General features: G+C 46.1%; 1 protein-coding gene across 1 annotated transcript in view; it reads right to left on the bottom strand.

Annotated features, from left to right (window-relative positions):
• Positions 1 to 19,283, bottom strand: part of LOC147672973 (sulfotransferase 6B1-like) — a 230,202-nt gene that overhangs the window by 135,051 nt on the left and 75,868 nt on the right. Inside the window, exons 2-3 of the mRNA XM_086947849.1 lie at positions 14,121 to 14,230; positions 3,777 to 3,866 (exon numbers count right to left, since the gene is read on the bottom strand). Coding sequence (XP_086803975.1) covers positions 3,777 to 3,866; positions 14,121 to 14,230 — 200 coding nt within the window. The remainder of the gene's footprint in view (positions 1 to 3,776; positions 3,867 to 14,120; positions 14,231 to 19,283) is intronic.

Below are 19,283 nucleotides of genomic sequence, written 5' to 3'. Positions count from 1 at the left end.
AATTTAAACCATAGTGACAAGATCCCTTGGCTATCCTTTGTCAAGCAAGAACTGTTCCGGCTGGGCTTCAACGAGTTGTGGGAGGCCCCGGAATTAGGCTGTAATAGGGTCCCCCGGAAAAGACTTGTGGAAGCTTACAAGGAACAAAGTCTTGCCTCCCATGTGCTTGCACCCCGCACTGGCATTTTAACCCAACGTTTTATTGAATCCAAAAATTCTTATACGTTTGAAACCTTTATGGACTTTATTTACCCGACTTTGGCAAGGAAGCTATTTATCCAGTGGCGGTTTGGCACCCTACCTATTAAATCCTTTACTAGCAAATGGACCAATGGAGGGGACAAAATATGCCCTGGCTGTAATTCCTGCGATGAGGAGGAAATCCATGTTCTGTTTTTCTGCCCTTCCTACAAGTCACCTAGGAAATATTGGCTTGTGCCCCTATGTAGGAACATGGGTATAAGGAACTGTGTAACATCGTTCAGAATACTGAAAACTGATTCCTCCCCTCACATTGTATTCGCAGTTGCAAAATATCTTTTGGCCATGTGGCGCATTAGGTCCAAGTTGCTCAAAGCAAGACCACCATAGGACTGTATGCCTACCCCCCTCTGCCATTGTAACCTTTAGCTTTCGCGGTCACTGTCTCCCAATACACTATGTCTTACCCTCACACCCAATGTTATGAAATGTTGTTGCTTGTATGTTTTTATGCATTTCATATGCCCAAATTTTAAATGTCATCAAACGATTGTAGGTTTGTATGTTTTTATGCATCTTTTATGGCCTAAATGGCCGAAATAAAGAATTTTTGGATTGGATTGGATTGGATAACTGTTGTAACATTCACTCAGTGTATTGATAACTTGTAACATTCACTCAGTGTATTGATAACTGTTGTAACATTCACTCAGTGTATTGATAAATTGTAACATTCACTCAATGTGTTGATAACTGTTGTAACATTCACTCAGTGTATTGATAACTTGTAACATTCACTCAGTGTATTGATAACTGTTGTAACATTCACTCAGTGTATTGATAACTTGTAACATTCACTCAGTGTATTGATACCTGTTGTAACATTCACTCAGTGTATTGATAAATTGTAACATTCACTCAGTGTATTGATAACTGTTGTAACATTCACTCAGTGTATTGATAACTTGTAACATTCACTCAGTGTATTGATAACTGTTGTAACATTCACTCAGTGTATTGATAACTGTTGTAACATTCACTCAGTGTATTGATAACTTGTAACATTCACTCAGTGTATTGATAACTTGTAACATTCACTCAGTGTATTGATAACTGTTGTAACATTCACTCAGTGTATTGATAAATTGTAACATTCACTCAGTGTATTGATAACTGTTGTAACATTCACTCAATGTATTGATAACTTGTAACATTCACTCAGTGTATTGATAACTGTTGTAACATTCACTCAGTGTATTGATAACTGTTGTAACATTCACTCAGTGTATTGATAACTTGTAACATTCACTCAGTGTATTGATAACTGTTGTAACATTCACTCAGTGTATTGATAACTTGAAACATTCACTCAGTGTATTGATAACTGTTGTAACATTCACTCAGTGTATTGATAACTTGTAACATTCACTCAGTGTATTGATAACTTGTAACATTCACTCAGTGTATTGATAACTGTTGTAACATTCACTCAGTGTATTGATAACTTGTAACATTCACTCAGTGTATTGATAACTGCTGTAACATTCACTCAGTGTATTGATAACTGTTGTCACATTCACTCAGTGTATTGATAACTTGTAACATTCACTCAGTGTATTGATAACTGTTGTAACATTCACTCAGTGTATTGATAACTTGTAACATTCACTCAGTGTATTGATAACTGTTGTAACATTCACTCAGTGTATTGATAACTTGTAACATTCACTCAGTGTATTGATAACTGTTGTAACATTCACTCAGTGTATTGATAACTTGTAACATTCACTCAGTGTATTGATAACTGTTGTAACATTCACTCAGTGTATTGATAACTTGTAACATTCACTCAGTGTATTGATAACTGTTGTAACATTCACTCAGTGTATTGATAACTTGTAACATTCACTCAGTGTATTGATAACTGTTGTAACATTCACTCAGTGTATTGATAACTTGTAACATTCACTCAGTGTATTGATAACTGTTGTAACATTCACTCAGTGTATTGATAAATTGTAACATTCACTCAGTGTATTGATAACTGTTGTAACATTCACTCAGTGTATTGATAACTTGTAACATTCACTCAGTGTATTGATAACTGTTGTAACATTCACTCAGTGTATTGATACATTGTAACATTCACTCAGTGTATTGATAACTGTTGTAACATTCACTCAGTGTATTGATAACTTGTAACATTCACTCAGTGTATTGATAACTGTTGTAACATTCACTCAGTGTATTGATAACTTGTAACATTCAATCAGTGTATTGATAACTGTTGTAACATTCACTCAGTGTATTGATAACTTGTAACATTCACTCAGTGTATTGATAACTGCTGTAACATTTACTCAGTGTATTGATAACTGTTGTCACATTCACTCAGTGTATTGATAACTTGTAACATTCACTCATTGTATTGGGTAACTGTTGTAGCATTCACTCAGTGTATTGATAACTTGTAACATTCACTCAGTGTATTGATAACTGTTGTAACATTCACTCAGTGTATTGATAACTTGTAACATTCACTCAGTGTATTGATAACTGTTGTAACATTCACTCAGTGTATTGATAACTGTTGTAACATTCACTCAGTGTATTGATAACTTGTAACATTCACTCAGTGTATTGATAACTGCTGTAACATTCACTCAGTGTATTGATAACTGTTGTATCCTTCACTCAGTGTATTGATAACTGTTGTAACATTCACTCAGTGTATTGATAACTGTTGTAACATTCACTCAGTATATTGATAACTGTTGTAACATTCACTCAGTGTATTGATAACTGTTGTAACATTCACTCAGTGTATTGATAACATGTGTTGACGCTCTCTTTGATAATCTGATTAAATATAAGGTAAGGCCCGAGTGCAGGTTCGGTGGGCGGTGCTAACCTTAAGGATATATGAGGCAAGGTGCCCCTAAAAAATTCAAAACTGTCAAGAGCATAGGCTGCTTAATCAGTTAAATATGCCCCCTTAAGACTTGATAAAGATTTGAAACCATGACGGTTTATTAAATAATAAAAGTTCATTACAGAAGAGAAAATATGGTTAGTCTCAAAATCATTCAAAATGCATCGTGAATTAAAATAGGGAATGAGTGTAAGCCTCAGTCAAATGCATCAAGCCACACCTCAGAAAGAATAATAAAAAAAAACTCAAATGAAGAATTCTGATACATGGCACACCTCCAAAATGAGCCCTTTTTATGAGAAAAAAAACAGCAAAAGGCACCTAGTCAACGTAAAGATAATAATGTGTCTCAGAGGCTTGTCCAATCAGAGAACAGCAATATGGAACAGTATTGAACCTAATAAAACTATTATGAGTCCCCTTTGACCTAATGCAAGGGGTGTGACGGTACACAATCTAGTTACACACAAAGCAATGACAAGCTGTGAATCTGGCCACTTGCGACTTAAAATAAACCTACGTCCATCTGACCCATTGTTCTGAATATCACAGTAAAATCATTCAGATGCAACACATTTATGAGGCTGAGCAGAGATTATTAAATATCCCTCACACGCGAAGGTTATCAGAGAGCAGATCTTACCTTCACTTTGTTCGCCTCCACGGACTTGGGGATGTGTTTGCGGTACACATGTGTTGATAGAACTCTTCGAGGAGGGATCTGGTTTATAATCTGGAAGAGAGGAAGTGCCCAATGACATGTCTGACGTCACAGCTTTTAGGTCACATGGCAAGCACACAAGGAGCTGAGCTGGCAAGAATCGCTCAGTGAGCTGAAGGCTTTCTGCTTACTTTTGAACATCACCACTTTCAACCTTGAGTAGGGCAACTCAGCCTGTTATCCTTCAGAGGTTGAAATTCGACCACCATTACGAATTGAGTTAAATTGCTATTAAGCGGCCTTTGACCCTGCTTGCAGGCAGGTCGCCCCCACGCCGCTGCTCGTCACCTGAGTGCCCTTGCTGCCTCCGTGTTTCCTGAGTTTTTTTCTCTCCTTCCCCCTTCCCGTGCGCCAGTTTTCCCCGCCCACCCCCGTTCTGGCCCTTTCCCGCTGCTGCTTCTCTGCGGCCCTGCCCCCCTGCACACCCATACGCCTCCCCGCTCTTGCCTCCCAGCTGCTCCTCCCTCCCAAACTACTTCATATGCAGGCCAAGAATCGGCCGCCCAGCGGCCGCGCCCAGCGGCCGTACGCAGCGGGCGCACCTAAGGCAAGCCCGTCTGCGCCCGTCCGCGCCTGGACCGTGCCCAGCACCAGAACCCCTGGACCCCGCGAACACCACGACACCAGAATCCACTACGATGCCAGCACCCTTCATGCACTCAACACTGGCCGAAACCACACCTGCTTCCAGGCGGCCCCGAAACAGACCCACGGACCCTTCTCCTGCCACACCTGCAGCTTCACCTGCGACAGAACCACCAGACCACCAAAGACTGGACCCAACCACCTCCGCTGAATACTCCTCAACACCCGCTCCGCACGCAAACATGCCGTCGAGCTCGGGGATCTGCTCGACACCTCCGCTTCAGACATGGCCTTCCTGACCGAGACCTGGTGGAACGTCTCCTCGGCGCCCGACATAGCGATAGCAATCCCGGACAGCTACAAGCCGGAAACTGGAGAAGACATGGCTCCACGAACGCACACCGGACAACCACGCAGCCCACAAGGACGCCACCCACAGACATCACCACCTCATTAGATTAGCCAAAAGATCCTCCTTCAAAGATCACTTGGATAACAACGCACACAACAGCAAATAGCTCTTCAGCATCGTAAAGGAACTCTCCAACCTCAGCGCCAACGCCAACGACATCCCGCTCTCACAAGAACTGTTCGACTCACTAGCCATCTTCTTCCAGCGCAAGATCGCTGACATCCACGACAGCTTCAACACCACGACGGCCCAACTACGCCAGACTCCACCCCCACTGTGAACACCACCAGCGCCAACTGCCTGGCCTCCTGGTCCAACGACAACGAGACACGCAAGGTCATAAACTCTATCCACTCAGGATATCCGTCTGACCCGTGCCCATACCACCTATTCAAAAAGCAGACGCTGCCATCGCACCCAAACTACGGAAGGTCATCAACATCTCCTTCAAAACAGCGACATTCCCAGAAAGCTGGAAGCACGCCGAAATCAATGCCCTCCTCAAGAAGCCCAAAGCGGACCCCAAGGACCTCAAGAACTTCCGACCATTTCCCCTGCTCCCATTCGAGGCAAAGGTCATCGAGAAAATCGTCAACATACAACTGGCCCACCACCTGGAAGACAACAACATCTTGGACCCATCCCAATCTGGATTCAGACGAAACCACAGCACCGAGACAGCCCTCATCGCAGCCACAGACGACATCAGCCGCCAACTAGACAACGGCGAAACATCAGCCCTCATCCTCCTAGACCTGTCAGCCGCCTTCGGCACAGTCTGCGATTGCACTCTAAAGACACGCCTCCTAGAAGCCGGAATCCAAGAGAAGGCTCTTGACTGGACAACGTCCTTCTTCCCAGGCAGAACCCAGAGCGTCCCCCTCCCACCCTTCCGATTCGAAACCAGCGACATCATCTGCGGCGTCCCCCAGGGCTCATCCCTAAGCCCCACACTGTTGAACTTCTACATGCCCCCCCTCACACAAGTGGCCTGCCATCATGACCTCAACATCATCTCCTACGCCGACGACACCCAGCTCATCCTCTCCCTCACCAAGAACCCATGCACCACCAAAACCAACCTCCACGAGGGAATGAAGGCCGTCGCTGACTGGATGAGGAGCAGGCGTCTGAAGCTGAACTTGGACAAGACGGAGGTCCTCATCCTCGGACCCACCCCCTCAGCCTGGGACAACTCCTGGTGGCCGACCACACTGGGAACAACACCAACACCCACCGACCATGCACGCAATCTAGGATTCATCCTCGACTCCTCCCTCTCCATGTCAAAGCAGGTCAATGCCGTCTCCTCCTCCTGCTACAACACCCTCCGCATGCTCTGCAGGATCTACAAGTGGATCCCCACCGAAACAAGAAGAACGGTGACACAGGCCCTCGTTAGCAGCAAACTGGACTACGGCAACGCACTCTACGCATGAATCCCAGTCAAACACCTACGACAACTACAACGTATCCAAAACGCCTCCGCCCGACTGATCATCAACGTCCCCCAGCGCAGCCACATCACCCCCCCACCTGTGAGACCTACACTGGCTCCCCGTCGACAAGAGGATCACCTTCAAGCTCCTCACCCACGCACACAAAGCACTCCACAACGCCGGACCAGCCTACCTGAACAGCAGACTCAGATTCCACACCCCCATCGCCAGCTCTGCTCCGCCAGCCTCGCCCTCACCGCTGTCCCCCGCATCCAACGAACAACCTTCGACAGCAGATCCTTCTCCTACCTCGCCGCCAAGACCTAGAACACCCTCCCTACCCACATACGGCAGACCCAAGACCTTCTCGCCTTCAGAAGGCTCCTCAAGACCTAGCTCTTCGAGCAGTAGCAGCACCCCCCCTCCCCTCAGCGCCTTGGGACCCTTACGGGTAAGTAGCGCGTTTTACAAGTACTCTGATTGATTGATTGATTAAAACCTGTTCAGAACTCCTATATAAAAGAAGGTTATTCATTTTCTCATTATAATTAAATTAACGATCAGGGGGATGAGAGTGGCCCAGGGCATCTGAATAAAGTATTCATTTCTAATAGGAGTTTAACATTCACAAGGGCCAATCACAAGTCATATCTTGCAGGATAGAATTCAGTCAAACAGCAGAAAAGAATATAGACCATAATTGAATATTCCAATAGCAACTTCAAGTGAGGTAGAGATGTTTCAAAAGATTTACACATTAAAAATGAACAGGGGATTCTCCATCCTTGCTGATGCTCGGAGACAAGGTTACTCGTCAGTTTTTATTTGCTGGACCAGCCTTCTGTACATCAACCTACCCCAGTGGGATCATTTATAAAATTATTATTACAGAAAATGGAAAAGAGGATTAAAATCAGGAGTTAACACTAAGACCATCACAGGAATTCAAATAAAGACGGGCAAATGTCTGTTAGACCTGGCACCATTGGCGTGGGTCTCCCCTGCATTTTTATGCTTTTGCCTCCTGTGCTTTGGTGTGTGTTGGTCTCCGTTTTGCTGGTCTAAATGCTTTGGGTACTTTGCCACTGCGATTGAGCGCAAGGCATTTACTGTGGTCCGGGTGCTGAAGAAGTTGAGACCATACTTGTTTGGGACTCACTTCCGGGTTCCGACAGACCACTGGACCCTCAGATGGTTGATGCACATGAGGGGTGAGAATCCAAAGCTGTTGAGGTGGTCCATTTCCCTACAGGGGATGGACTTCACGGTGGAACACCGCCCTGGTACAGAGCACACCAATTCTGATGGTCTGTCCAGATTTTTTTCGCCTTAGTGAAGAGAACTCCCAAGAGGGTGGGTAGTTTTCCCCACATTTCAGCTGGAGAGGACACGTGTTAGACCCAGCACCGTTGGCGTGGGTCTACCCTTCCATTTTTTTGCTGTTGCCTCCTGAGTTTTTGCTGTGTGTTTGACTCCGTTTTGCTAGTCTAGATGCTTTGGGCACTTTGCCACTGCTGTTCAGTCCCAAAGTGCAAGTGCTCCCTTTGTAAATTTTTGCTATGGATTAGTGATTCCATGATTGGCATATCTGATTTACTTGTCAGACCCTAGAATAGTGCACTGTGTGTGCCCAGGGCCTGTAAATCAAATGCTACTAGTGGGCTGAAGCGCTGATTGTGCCACTCACAGAAGCAGCCTGTAAAATGTAACTGTGGCCTGCCATTGCAGAGCCTGTGTGCAGTCTGAGACTGTCCTGTTGACTTGGCAAGTGTCACTTACCAGTCCCTAAACCTTCCTGTTCCTACATAATCGTCACCCCTAAGGTAGGCTCAAGGTAGCTCTGTGGGAAGGGTGCATTGTATGTGAAAGGTAGGGCATGACCTGATGTGTGTGGCATGTCCTGAAAGTGAAGTACTGCCAATTTCGTTTTTCACTGTTGCCAGGCTACCTGTTCCCTAAGGACAGAATGGGGAGGTTGTTTATAACATCTTATAAACATAACTGGCCCTGGAAACAAGGTAGAAAAATAAAGTTCATCATGCCTGAACTCAGAATATTAAAATGCATCTTTTCGTGAGGGTGATTTTTACATTCTGTATTTGAAAATACCACTTTTAGAAAGTAGGTATTTTCTTGCCTAACCATCCAGTGTGCCTCGGCTAGGTTTATGTATTGCATGTCTGGCTTTTGGATGACAGGTGCTGGAGAGGGGCAGCGCCTTCAGAAGTCTAATGAGTCAGGGCTGGGCTGAATAGATCTGGGCTGCATTTAGAGTAGGGGGAGGAGATTTCCTTTCACCTGAAAGGGCCTGGTCTGCCTTCAGCCATGTTGTCTCCACCTCCTGCCAGGAAGCTGCACCAGTGAGGACAGAACTGGTTTTGGCTGGGTACAGACACTCTCTGCCTTCAGAGACAAATGATTTGTGTGTATAAAAAGAGAGACCGAGACCCCAGACTTTTAGATCACTTCTGGGAAATCAAGAGGAACCTTTGCCAAGGAGAAGAGTGGGAGAAGCTGAGGAGGAATACTGCCTCTGTGCTGTTTGCTGTCTGGAGTATCTGTAGTGGCTACTTGCTGCCAAGCAAAGGAAAAAGGACTTTGCTACTTGCTTTGTCCACCTGCTTGAAGAAAAGATCTCCAAGGGCTTGAACTGAACTTTCCCCCTGTTCTAGAGGTCTCAGAAACAGCAAAGACCTCACCATCTCTGTGGAGACCGTTTCTGATCATCTCCGCAGAAGAAAAGGGTGACCGTCCTGTGGGCACCGCACTCGGCAACCCTTCGGTATACGCTGCAAGGACGTCACCGACTCTGTAGTTGCCTGACCCGAACACCGACAGGATCCTTCACAGCATCGTGACCTGCCAGCACTGCAACGAGCACCGTCTCACCATTCAACTGGAGCCCAGGTCTCATCGACTCCGTCAACGAGCCGCGGCCAGCACCGAATCGTGAGGACATTTGTAGTGTTTTCACTGTATGTGTTCACAAATGCTTTACACACTGCCTCTGATATTTGCCTGTCTCTCGTGCCAAGCTACCAAAGGGTCAAGCAGGGGTTATTTTAGGAGTGTTTCCCCCTTACCCTGATTACAAGCATGAAGTCCCCATTTGGTGCCTACCTCTGCCAACCAGAGACCCCCATTTCTAACAAAGACCATATGGGAAGAGAACACAGGAGAAGGTTTCCAGAGTTAGCGGTGACATACATGTGGCAATGGAGTAGCAATGTAGGTAGAAAACAAATTTATTAGGACAATTTTTCATAAAACATTGTAAGCAATACATAAAAACATATGGAGTTTAAAATTGACTTAATACCCATCAGGTCCTCCATCGCCCCACCCGACTGTAACCCATCATTAAAACACTATTTAACAGAACGTAAAAACAGAGCAATTCCTACAAAACCATCTATGTAGGACATTTCTGACAGCAACTCTATAGCCTTCATCATTTGTACTGGTCTGTATTAAAAAACAAAGGTCTTAGGAACTTAACCTGGTACGGAAGATAACAAACACAGTCCATAAGTATATGCAACAAAGCACATTTTACATGTGGGGGCAGGGACAGAGGCCATTACTATCCTGGCCCCTGGCCCCACAGGAGCGGGGTGAGTAGATTGGATTGCATCCCACTCTTACCCTTAGAATTTCATTCCCCTGGCTGGGATCAAGCCCCTGCGTGAGGTATGGGGAAAACTGTACCCAGACCTGAAGAGGGTTTTGAAATATTGATCGAAGGTTTCTGACTCAGGGAGGCCAGGTTGAGAGTCCTGGACACTCTTTCAATGGAGTAGCACATGACGAGCGCGATTCCAAGGTTCTGCTCCACCCGCATACACTTATAACAAATTATTTTAGCATAACTAGAGGAAAAGACAATCACTTAACTGTAGAATTCTTATAACATCCCCATATATTTGCAAACCCAAGATGGTATTGTGCAGGTGAGCATCAGTGCTTAATTTGTAAACAAATAAGTGCCCAGGTTCTTTTTGGGAGGCTACTGCAGCTTTTACCACCCATTGCCCCTGTTCGCTCCTTCAAAGACAGCATCAACGCAAGTCCCAACCATCGCAATACTACAAGTGTGACATCCAGGCTATTACAGGGCATCCAAAGCTATACCAATAGTGTGAGGGGCCGCTGCTGTTCATTTTAATGTATATAGACTTAATAAACACTTTTCACTCCTAAATACGCCATCTCCAGCAAAACCATTCCCCTGAAGAGTGCTGCTGGAGACAGATAGCACCTCAAACATGGCGCTTCGACTGATCGTAGCAGGATCCTTGCGCCTGGATACCCTCACCGGTGATTAGCTGCGCTCTACAAATCATGATTGATTGATCGATTGGTTATTGATTGCAATCAAAACTTAGCATGTCCCCTATCTGACCCTGAGCATGCAGTTCAATCATTGTTAGTCGCGAAAGTGGGATCTGTTGGATTCCGTTTGAAATAAATAAATACAACTACCTAATCGCCCTTGTGGTACTGCCCTACAGCTCACTTCTCTCGCGAGACAGCGGTTATGGCAATGCATGTAAAGTACATCATGGAGAGGTGTGGCGCATTGGCCAGGGTAGCAGACTCTGGAGCACAGGGCTCATGGTTCGATCCCGGTCTCAGGCGGCAGCTCAGCTCAGCACCATGTGACTCTGGGCAATAGCTCGCTTAATAGCTCACTTAATCTGTGTAATTGTAGAGAAGTGTGGCTCAATGGTTAGAGCGGCAGACCCTGATGCAGTAGTCTGGCTGGGACCAAGGTTCAATTCCCGCCTCGGTGGGTCTCGGGCTCAATTTCCTCGGACCTGATAATTCTCGCTTCGGTGCCTATTCTAATCATGAGTCCCACTCTGCACCTCTGGGCAATAGCTTGCTTAATCTCTACAACGGCCCCAACAACGCTGAGGATGCCTGACTTCACCTTGGGGGTGCCCAGGAGTGGGCTCCTCACAGGGAAAGGCCAGGAAGGGTTCCTCGGCGGTATTCGTACAAGCGCCGAGATGCCTACGGGTAGTCGTGCACTATACAAGTGAGTATTCATTTCATTTCATTTCAATCTCCACGACGGCCTCCAGCGCCTTGAGACCAGTAGGGGTGAGTTGTTTGCGCTTTACAAATACCGTATTTACAGATTCAATGCATGCAGCGAGTATTAAAGCCTAACGGAGATCAATACAAAAGGAATAGCCTGCTGCAGTCTCTACCGACCCTTTCACCTCACTCCACTGTGATGAGGTGCGAAAGGGTCGTGCCTCATAGCACTTAGCACAAGTGTTTGATTGACACTTAGCGCCTGGTGCTACAGGGAAACATGCTGGAGTGCCGAGGGCTACGTTTACTTCTCTGTCAGGAGGGGGAGGATTATTGTATTGCACACTATGGGGCTGATTAGGAAAGTCCACCCGCCATCCCAGTGGAAACGGTACCGGCTGCCAGACATGCGGCGGTCCCGCAGTCCTGATAAGGATGCAACCGCCACCCTGGTGGTCGCATCCTGCATATTTGACATTGCAGTGGGTGCTGCGTGCAGCAGCACCTGCCGCAGTGCCAAAATGGCATGTTGTGCATTTGCATGCACCACGTGGCAGGCACAGTGCGATGCCTGCCACCTTGTACATGTAAATGGAGGGGGGTACATGGTACCCACCAAGTGCAACTCCCACCCCACGGGGCCCTTATTGGACACCCAAAGAACATTCCCACAAGCCTTTCCAGGGCGGGTAAGTCGCCATGGAAAGGACTTCACAACACACCATCCTAATATGGATGGTGGTGCCTGCTAGGCACCTCCACCATATTAGCAGACAACTCCGCCCGGCCAGCAATCGGAACGATTGCCGACTGGCGGGAAAGCGGCAGACGCACTTTGCATCCGCGGCGAAACTCCCGCCATTGTAATATGGCGGACGGTTTCACTCGTTACGATGTCGTGGCGGTCGCCACCGCCAGATTGGCAGTGGAGAATGTCACAATATCATAATGAGCCCCTAAGTCTTTGCCAGGCTGATAACCTCACAGGCTTCAGCACAATCTTGGCAGGGAATTCACCAGCTATGCCCACTCAAGTGTGCTCCCAATTCTTTTATATTTTTGCAATGATTAGGATTTGATTTGCATCCATGATAAGTGTGGGAACGCTGCTCCCCAAGGCTACTATTTACTTTGTTAATAATAAAACAAACATGTGTGTGGAGGGTCAAGGGGAAGGTTTAACGACCTGTCTGGTCTCTCCCCTGCTCCTAAAGTACAAAACACATAACAGAGCAGACCAGGTCAGGGAATGGTGTGTGACTATGCTGAAGACTGTGAAACAGTTGAATGCATGTGTAAGCGAATGTCATTGAGGTGCATTGGCTGAAAACAAACCCATCAGACCAGCCATTTGCTGGAGTTAACGTCATGTGGGGGTTTAGTAAAGCATTCAACACCACATCCGACTATGTCATGACGGTGTAGGAATGAATGTCAATACTGTAGCCATGAAACTCAATTCAATAATACTGTGCAGTGCTCTAGTGATAGTGTGACTTAAAGTTGATTACTCAGACTCAGACATAGGTTCAAAATGGAAGTCTATGTATCAAGACATTAAAAACACGTCGAGTAGTAAGACTACTCTATGGCGCTATGCAGAACGGTCGACATGTTTCAGCCAAATAGGGAGTTCCCCTGGCTTTCTTCAGGACCTTAAGATATATAATAGCTACTGCAACTACAAATACTTGTGGAAAGTGAGAAATGACAGGATGTACTTAGAAAAAGTTACATAACTACCAGGAACTTGGAAGAATATGAGTCCACTGGAGGGAAAGAGACATGTCTTCTTCCTGACAAAACAACAGAAAACACGAAGATGTTTTTCTTTTTCAACAACATTGAATATCACACATACTATCGCATGAATACACAGAGACCGCATAGAGAGACACCTGCATGAATAATTTACATTCTGCATTGTAAGGAAAGCATATTAGCTTTGTCACCACGAGGCATTTCCTCATGGTGATACTCACCCAGCATTATGTGGATGAAGACCTCACCTCACCCGGTCTGATGGGTTTGTTTTCAGCCAATGCACCTCAATGACATTCGCTTACACATGCATTCAACTGTTTCACAGTCTTCAGCATAGTCACACACCATTCCCTGACCTGGTCTGCTCTGTTATGTGTTTTGTACTATTTACTTTCACCTCTGCTTTGTTGCTATGGTCGAGTGAGCTCTTGCTGCTGCATGAGGTGACAAAGCCCATCTGCTTCCCATGAAGATTGGAAATCAGGACCTTTGCGTCCACAGATCACAGGTGTGCTCACTTCACACTTAAACCTTCTCGCCTTGTGTTTTATCCCTCATGCCAAGAACATAGGCCTTCCATGAGACAGGCGGGCACTCTCCCTGGGTACAGATTCAAATCCTTTCAGGGACTGTCTCACAAACACTCTCTGAGCAGAGGCAGAGGGACGGCCTAACAGTCCATCAGGGTAAACCTGACCAGCAAATGCAAAGTGAATATTTGCCATTCAAATAGTGGTGCATCCTTAATCCAGGACTATTTGCCTTCTTTGCTGTGCTGTTTATACACTCTTCACCTTTTGTGTTTGCGCTTCACTGGAGCATAGAACGACACAGACATTGTTACCACCACCTCTACCCTGTTCACTGGTTACCCTCAGGATAGGAGTGGGCTGGTGTGGGCTTGGCTATGATGCAAATATAAAACTGAGTATGAATAAGCACTGTCCACATAGGTGTATTGTAAAACAGAATGGAATAAGTTTGCTGGTATAATATATAATGTCACTGTTCCTTGGCACTGACCTCAAATTTGTCCGGCGATCCAAATTCAAGGACGGGCACGAAGGTTGGTGGCTCTTTGCCATGGATGCTGTACATCATGTCATGTAAGATCTGAATGGTCCAGTTGGTTCCTGAAACACAGCAATGATGCCATTAAGACACAGAAAAGGCCAGGCCAGCCTGATTTCATTAGGTACTAAAACCGAAAGGTCAGAGGTCACATTATTGCATCTGTGTCACCTGTGTAAATGACCACCTGGCTGTTGTCCCTGCCGCAGGAGCAGGTTGGTTTTCAGATGGGTACTTGGGAACCCGGAAAAATAGAGAGCAACCCGGGGAACATCCTTTACGACGCGGATGTTACCCCGCGCTACCATTACGACGCGTCTCTTACAACGCAAGTCGTAACCACGACTCGCGCTGGAGGGCGCTCAAGGACAAGGAATAGTTAATTTACTATTCCAACACCTTCCCTACTATCCACGGGGACTGGTGTTGGAATAGTAAATTAAACTATTCCTAAGTCCGCACCCTACAGAGCAAGTCGTGGTAACGACTTGCGTTGTAAAACACGCGTTGTAACGGTACGCATGGTAATAGCCCGCGTCATACCGTCATACATCCGAGCAACCCATTGATTAACAAAGTAAATCGGCGTTGCAATAACCTTACGACAAAACTTTTTCCATCTGCGCTAATTATTATTTGTATCAGAAACCACTTATTTTTTCTTGTTCATGCACACACATTCAAATCATGCAAACAAATCCTGTTTTCGATAGAAAGTATCACCTTCATTATTAAAAACAATTAACAATTAAACATGTTACTGCTACTACTACAGAAATAACGTACAGTGTTAAAATATCAAAGCATATATATTTATATATATATATATATATATATATATATATATATATATTAAGGTTCACAGGTTGCCCATTTGCGGGGTGCACTCCACTCGGCGTTCATGAGGTCAGGAAGATTTGTAGCACACCCAGCGTCTTGCAGCACCTGACGCGTTTCTGGCTCCGCCCTTCTTCAGAGGTGCGCTGCTACATAGCGAGTGCTGACACGTGACCATCCAATCAATACCCCAGTGCTGTAACCAATCTAACTCCAGTGAGTGAAAGCACAAAGTCTTGTGGGATTGGAAGTCCAATATACGCCCCAGTGGGCTGGCAGCACTTGCAATGTACAAATTTAAAATGTTCACGAGCGTGCTGCAGTTATCTCCCCCATTCAGCCATACGCCTGTTAGTCCAAAGTGCTCACAGAGAGCCCAGGAGCCGCCTTCTGCGCGGCGGTGCAACCCCCCGACCGGACCGGCCGGATATGTTAAGGTTCACAGGTTGCCCATTTGCGGGGTGCACTCCACTCGGCGTTCATGAGGTCAGGAAGATTTGTAGCACACCCAGCGTCTTGCAGCACCTGACGCGTTTCTGGCTCCGCCCTTCTTCAGAGGTGCGCTGCTACATAGCGAGTGCTGACACGTGACCATCCAATCAATACCCCAGTGCTGTAACCAATCTAACTCCAGTGAGTGAAAGCACAAAGTCTTGTGGGATTGGAAGTCCAATATACGCCCCAGTGGGCTGGCAGCACTTGCAATGTACAAATTTAAAATGTTCACGAGCGTGCTGCAGTTATCTCCCCCATTCAGCCATACGCCTGTTAGTCCAAAGTGCTCACAGAGAGCCCAGGAGCCGCCTTCTGCGCGGCGGTGCAACCCCCCGACCGGACCGGCCGGATATGTTGAGGTTCACAGGTTGCCCATTTGCGGGGTGCACTCCACTCGGCGTTCATGAGGTCAGGAAGATTTGTAGCACACCCAGCGTCTTGCAGCACCTGACGCGTTTCTGGCTCCGCCCTTCTTCAGAGGTGCGCTGCTACATAGCGAGTGCTGGCACGTGACCATCCAATCAATACCCCAGTGCTGTAACCAATCTAACTCCAGTGAGTGAAAGCACAAAGTCTTGTGGGATTGGAAGTCCAATATACGCCCCAGTGGGCTGGCAGCACTTGCAATGTACAAATTAAAAATGTTCACAAGCGTGCTGCAGTTATCTCCCCCATTCAGCCATACGCCTGTTAGTCCAAAGTGCTCACAGAGAGCCCAGGAGCCGCCTTCTGCGCGGCGGTGCAACCCCCCGACCGGACCGGCCGGATATGTTAAGGTCCGGTCCAGGCTGAAGTATTTTTTCTATTTCTATAGGCTTGGAACCATGTGACTAGTCCAGCACTACAAATCACTGGGTGTAATTTGACCATGTCATGTGATCAAGGGCTCCCGGGCCCGAAACACGTCATGGCGATCGAGAGGGTGCACAGAACAGAATAAAAAGCGTTCAAATCAACCTACAAGGGTCCGTTTCGTTGTTTGGCTTCCTGTTGCTTTTTGCCAAATTTCGAAGTTCCAGATATAATTCACACACCGGCAGGCTTCTAGGTGTGATACGGATCCCTCCAGCTCTAAAGGGTAAGCGGCAAGGAAGCGAAGCTGACGGTGACCCGGAAGCATTCTACAGTTCCGTTAGGAGCAACCGCTTGTTACCCCCGGCGTTCCCGACTAAGCGAAAATAAGAGTGGCGTTAACAATCCTCACGGCTGTGAAGGAGTGTTTAGCGCGAAGGATAATTCGCGGCTTGTGAACGGAATAGCCGGTGCTGGGGAAGGAACACGTAAGAGAGCATAACCACTGTGGAAAACGGACACGACTGCTCGAAACGTGTACGCGCATATATTCTCATAAGAAAGCATTTATCTGTGCACCGTCATGGACGCCGACGACGTGGTCAGAAGAAGAAACAGGGAAGAAGCGGCAGTAAGCCTGTTTGATGACAGCCCCGCGGCGGAGGTCCAACAGGCAGGGGCTAGTATAACACCTGGGACCGGGAACAGCCAAATCAGAGAGCTGTTCAAACAATTGGAAAAGGCCATGAAAGTAGAACAAGCTAAGTGGTGGGAACAAAAATCCCTCACTAGATATTAGGAAGTGGGAAGAGTCCCCCGTGGCCTAAGGATCATGCTGGCCCCCAGCTTCGAGAACCCCGACCCAAAGATGCTCCATGACTGGGCACAATGTAATTTGGACAATTCCAGTCGTCTAATGCGAATCCTGGTGGGGTACGCCGAGAGTGATGGTGCTAAACTTCAGATACAAGTGAAAGAATTAAACAACCAAATAAAAGCACTGAATGAAGAGGATTTGGAGAAAAGGTTAAGAGAGACTATGATGGCAAGACTCTCAAAAGAAGAGGACATTATTATGAAAAGAAAGGCCTTTAAGTTCCAAAGGGACAAACTAGATTATTTAAATGGCCGTATCTACACTTTCTCGAGGAAATTTGATCCTCCAACATTGAACAAAACTCCAAAACAACCTCAGGCGAGCGCAGGACAGAAAACACAGATGTAAGTACGATTCCGAGTAGTGACTCCGAGTTTGAACAAGGTTCGACTGCGGCGGAGGCGGGTTTTACAAAGACAGGAGGTGGAGTGCCTCCAGAACGACCGCAAGAAATCATTAAGGTCCCATGCCTCCAAACCTGGCACAAACAAAGGAATAATGCCAAGCGCAACCAGCGAAGGAAGCACAGGGCAGCCAAATCAAGGTGCAAAAAAGAAGTCATACAGGAGATGGAATCGTCGGTGAATTCACAAGTAAGTGACAACATGACGATTGTGAACTTAACTAACACTCGCCTAAGTCCAAAAGAACAGAAAATTTTGTCATTGGGGTTATCATTCTGCCCACCATGTATGTTTAATTATGCCAGAACCAGAATGGACTTTTTTAAATTTGTGAGAAAATTGAAACTTAGAAAACTATTCTTGGTTAACAAACAAAAGGCACGCAAACCTCAAGAAATTAACATGGGGGAAGATAATGGTTTATCAGTAAGGGAATATGAGCTACAATGTGACTTGCAAGATCTCCTTAACGAGGGGGACCTGGATAATATCCAAGAGACTGCAAGTGCAGCGGTAACCAATTTCCCTGGTAATACATCTTTTAAACCAAAATCAACGTATAACCCAGTACTGGCACATGACAATATCGACGTATTCAGTGATATGGTAATTTCAGAGATGAAGAAATTGAACAAAAAAACTCTGTTGACAAAGAAAGGTACGATGAAGTACAATAATCCTTTCGGTAGCCTAATGAAGAAATTACAGAATGATGAAAAAATTGTGATCAGGCAATCTGATAAGGGGGGCAACATTGTTCTCTGGCCCCTGTCTTTATATCTGGAGGAAGCGCTGAATCAACTAGGCGATAGACTATGCTATAGCAGATGTGATCGATCAGCATTTAAACAGGCATGGGACAAGTTGAATACAAAACTTTACACATGGAGAGGACAAGGACTTCTGAGTGGGGATGAGTTGAAAATTTTAAAGACTAATCACCCCATAACTCCGGTGTTTTACTTGATTCCCAAGATCCACAAAGACAGTGCAAAGCCACCTGGGAGGCCCATAATTTCAGCATGTGGGGGGACATTTGAAAAAGTGTCCAGATATATTGATCACTTCCTTCAAGACTTTATGAAATCCCTGCCATCATACATCAGAGACACTATGGACTTTTTGCAAAAAATTAAATCAGGTACCATCAGTGACAGGAAGGTCAACTTCCTTGACGTAGAGGTTTATGTAGAGGGAGGGAGACTGCATACGAAATTACATCGCAAAGAAACTGCAGGTAATACAATCCTCCATGCCTCTAGCCAGCACCCCAACCATCTAATCCGCAGCATCCCCTATGGGGAGATGCTGAGGATTAGAAGAATCTGTAGCACTGAGGAAGCCTGCTTAATAGCACAGAAAGAAAGCAAGACAAGGTTCTTACAGAGAGGCTATACAGAAAGTGTGGTGTCTAAAGCAATGGAAAGGGCCAACAATGCTGTAATATCCCCAATAACATCAATAAAGGTAGAACCAACAATGTCAAACACAGCAGTGGACCAACCAAGATTTATTCTGGGTTATAGTTGCCAGCACAGACAGCTACAGAAAATTGTAAAGAAAAACTGGCATATAATCCAGTGGAGAAGTGTGGCTCAGGGGTTAGAGGCGGCAGACCTGGAGCTTGAGTTCGGCCCTGGACCAGGGTTCAATTCCCTGCCTCGGCGGGTCTTGGGCTCAAAAATTCCACGGACTCGTTAATTCTCGCTC

This window comes from Lissotriton vulgaris (genome assembly GCF_964263255.1).
Source record: "Lissotriton vulgaris chromosome 7 unlocalized genomic scaffold, aLisVul1.2 SUPER_7_unloc_1, whole genome shotgun sequence".
Taxonomy (NCBI): domain Eukaryota; kingdom Metazoa; phylum Chordata; class Amphibia; order Caudata; family Salamandridae; genus Lissotriton; species Lissotriton vulgaris.
The sequence above is the reverse complement of the archived record's forward strand: the minus strand, read 5'-3'. Positions and strand labels throughout refer to the sequence as shown.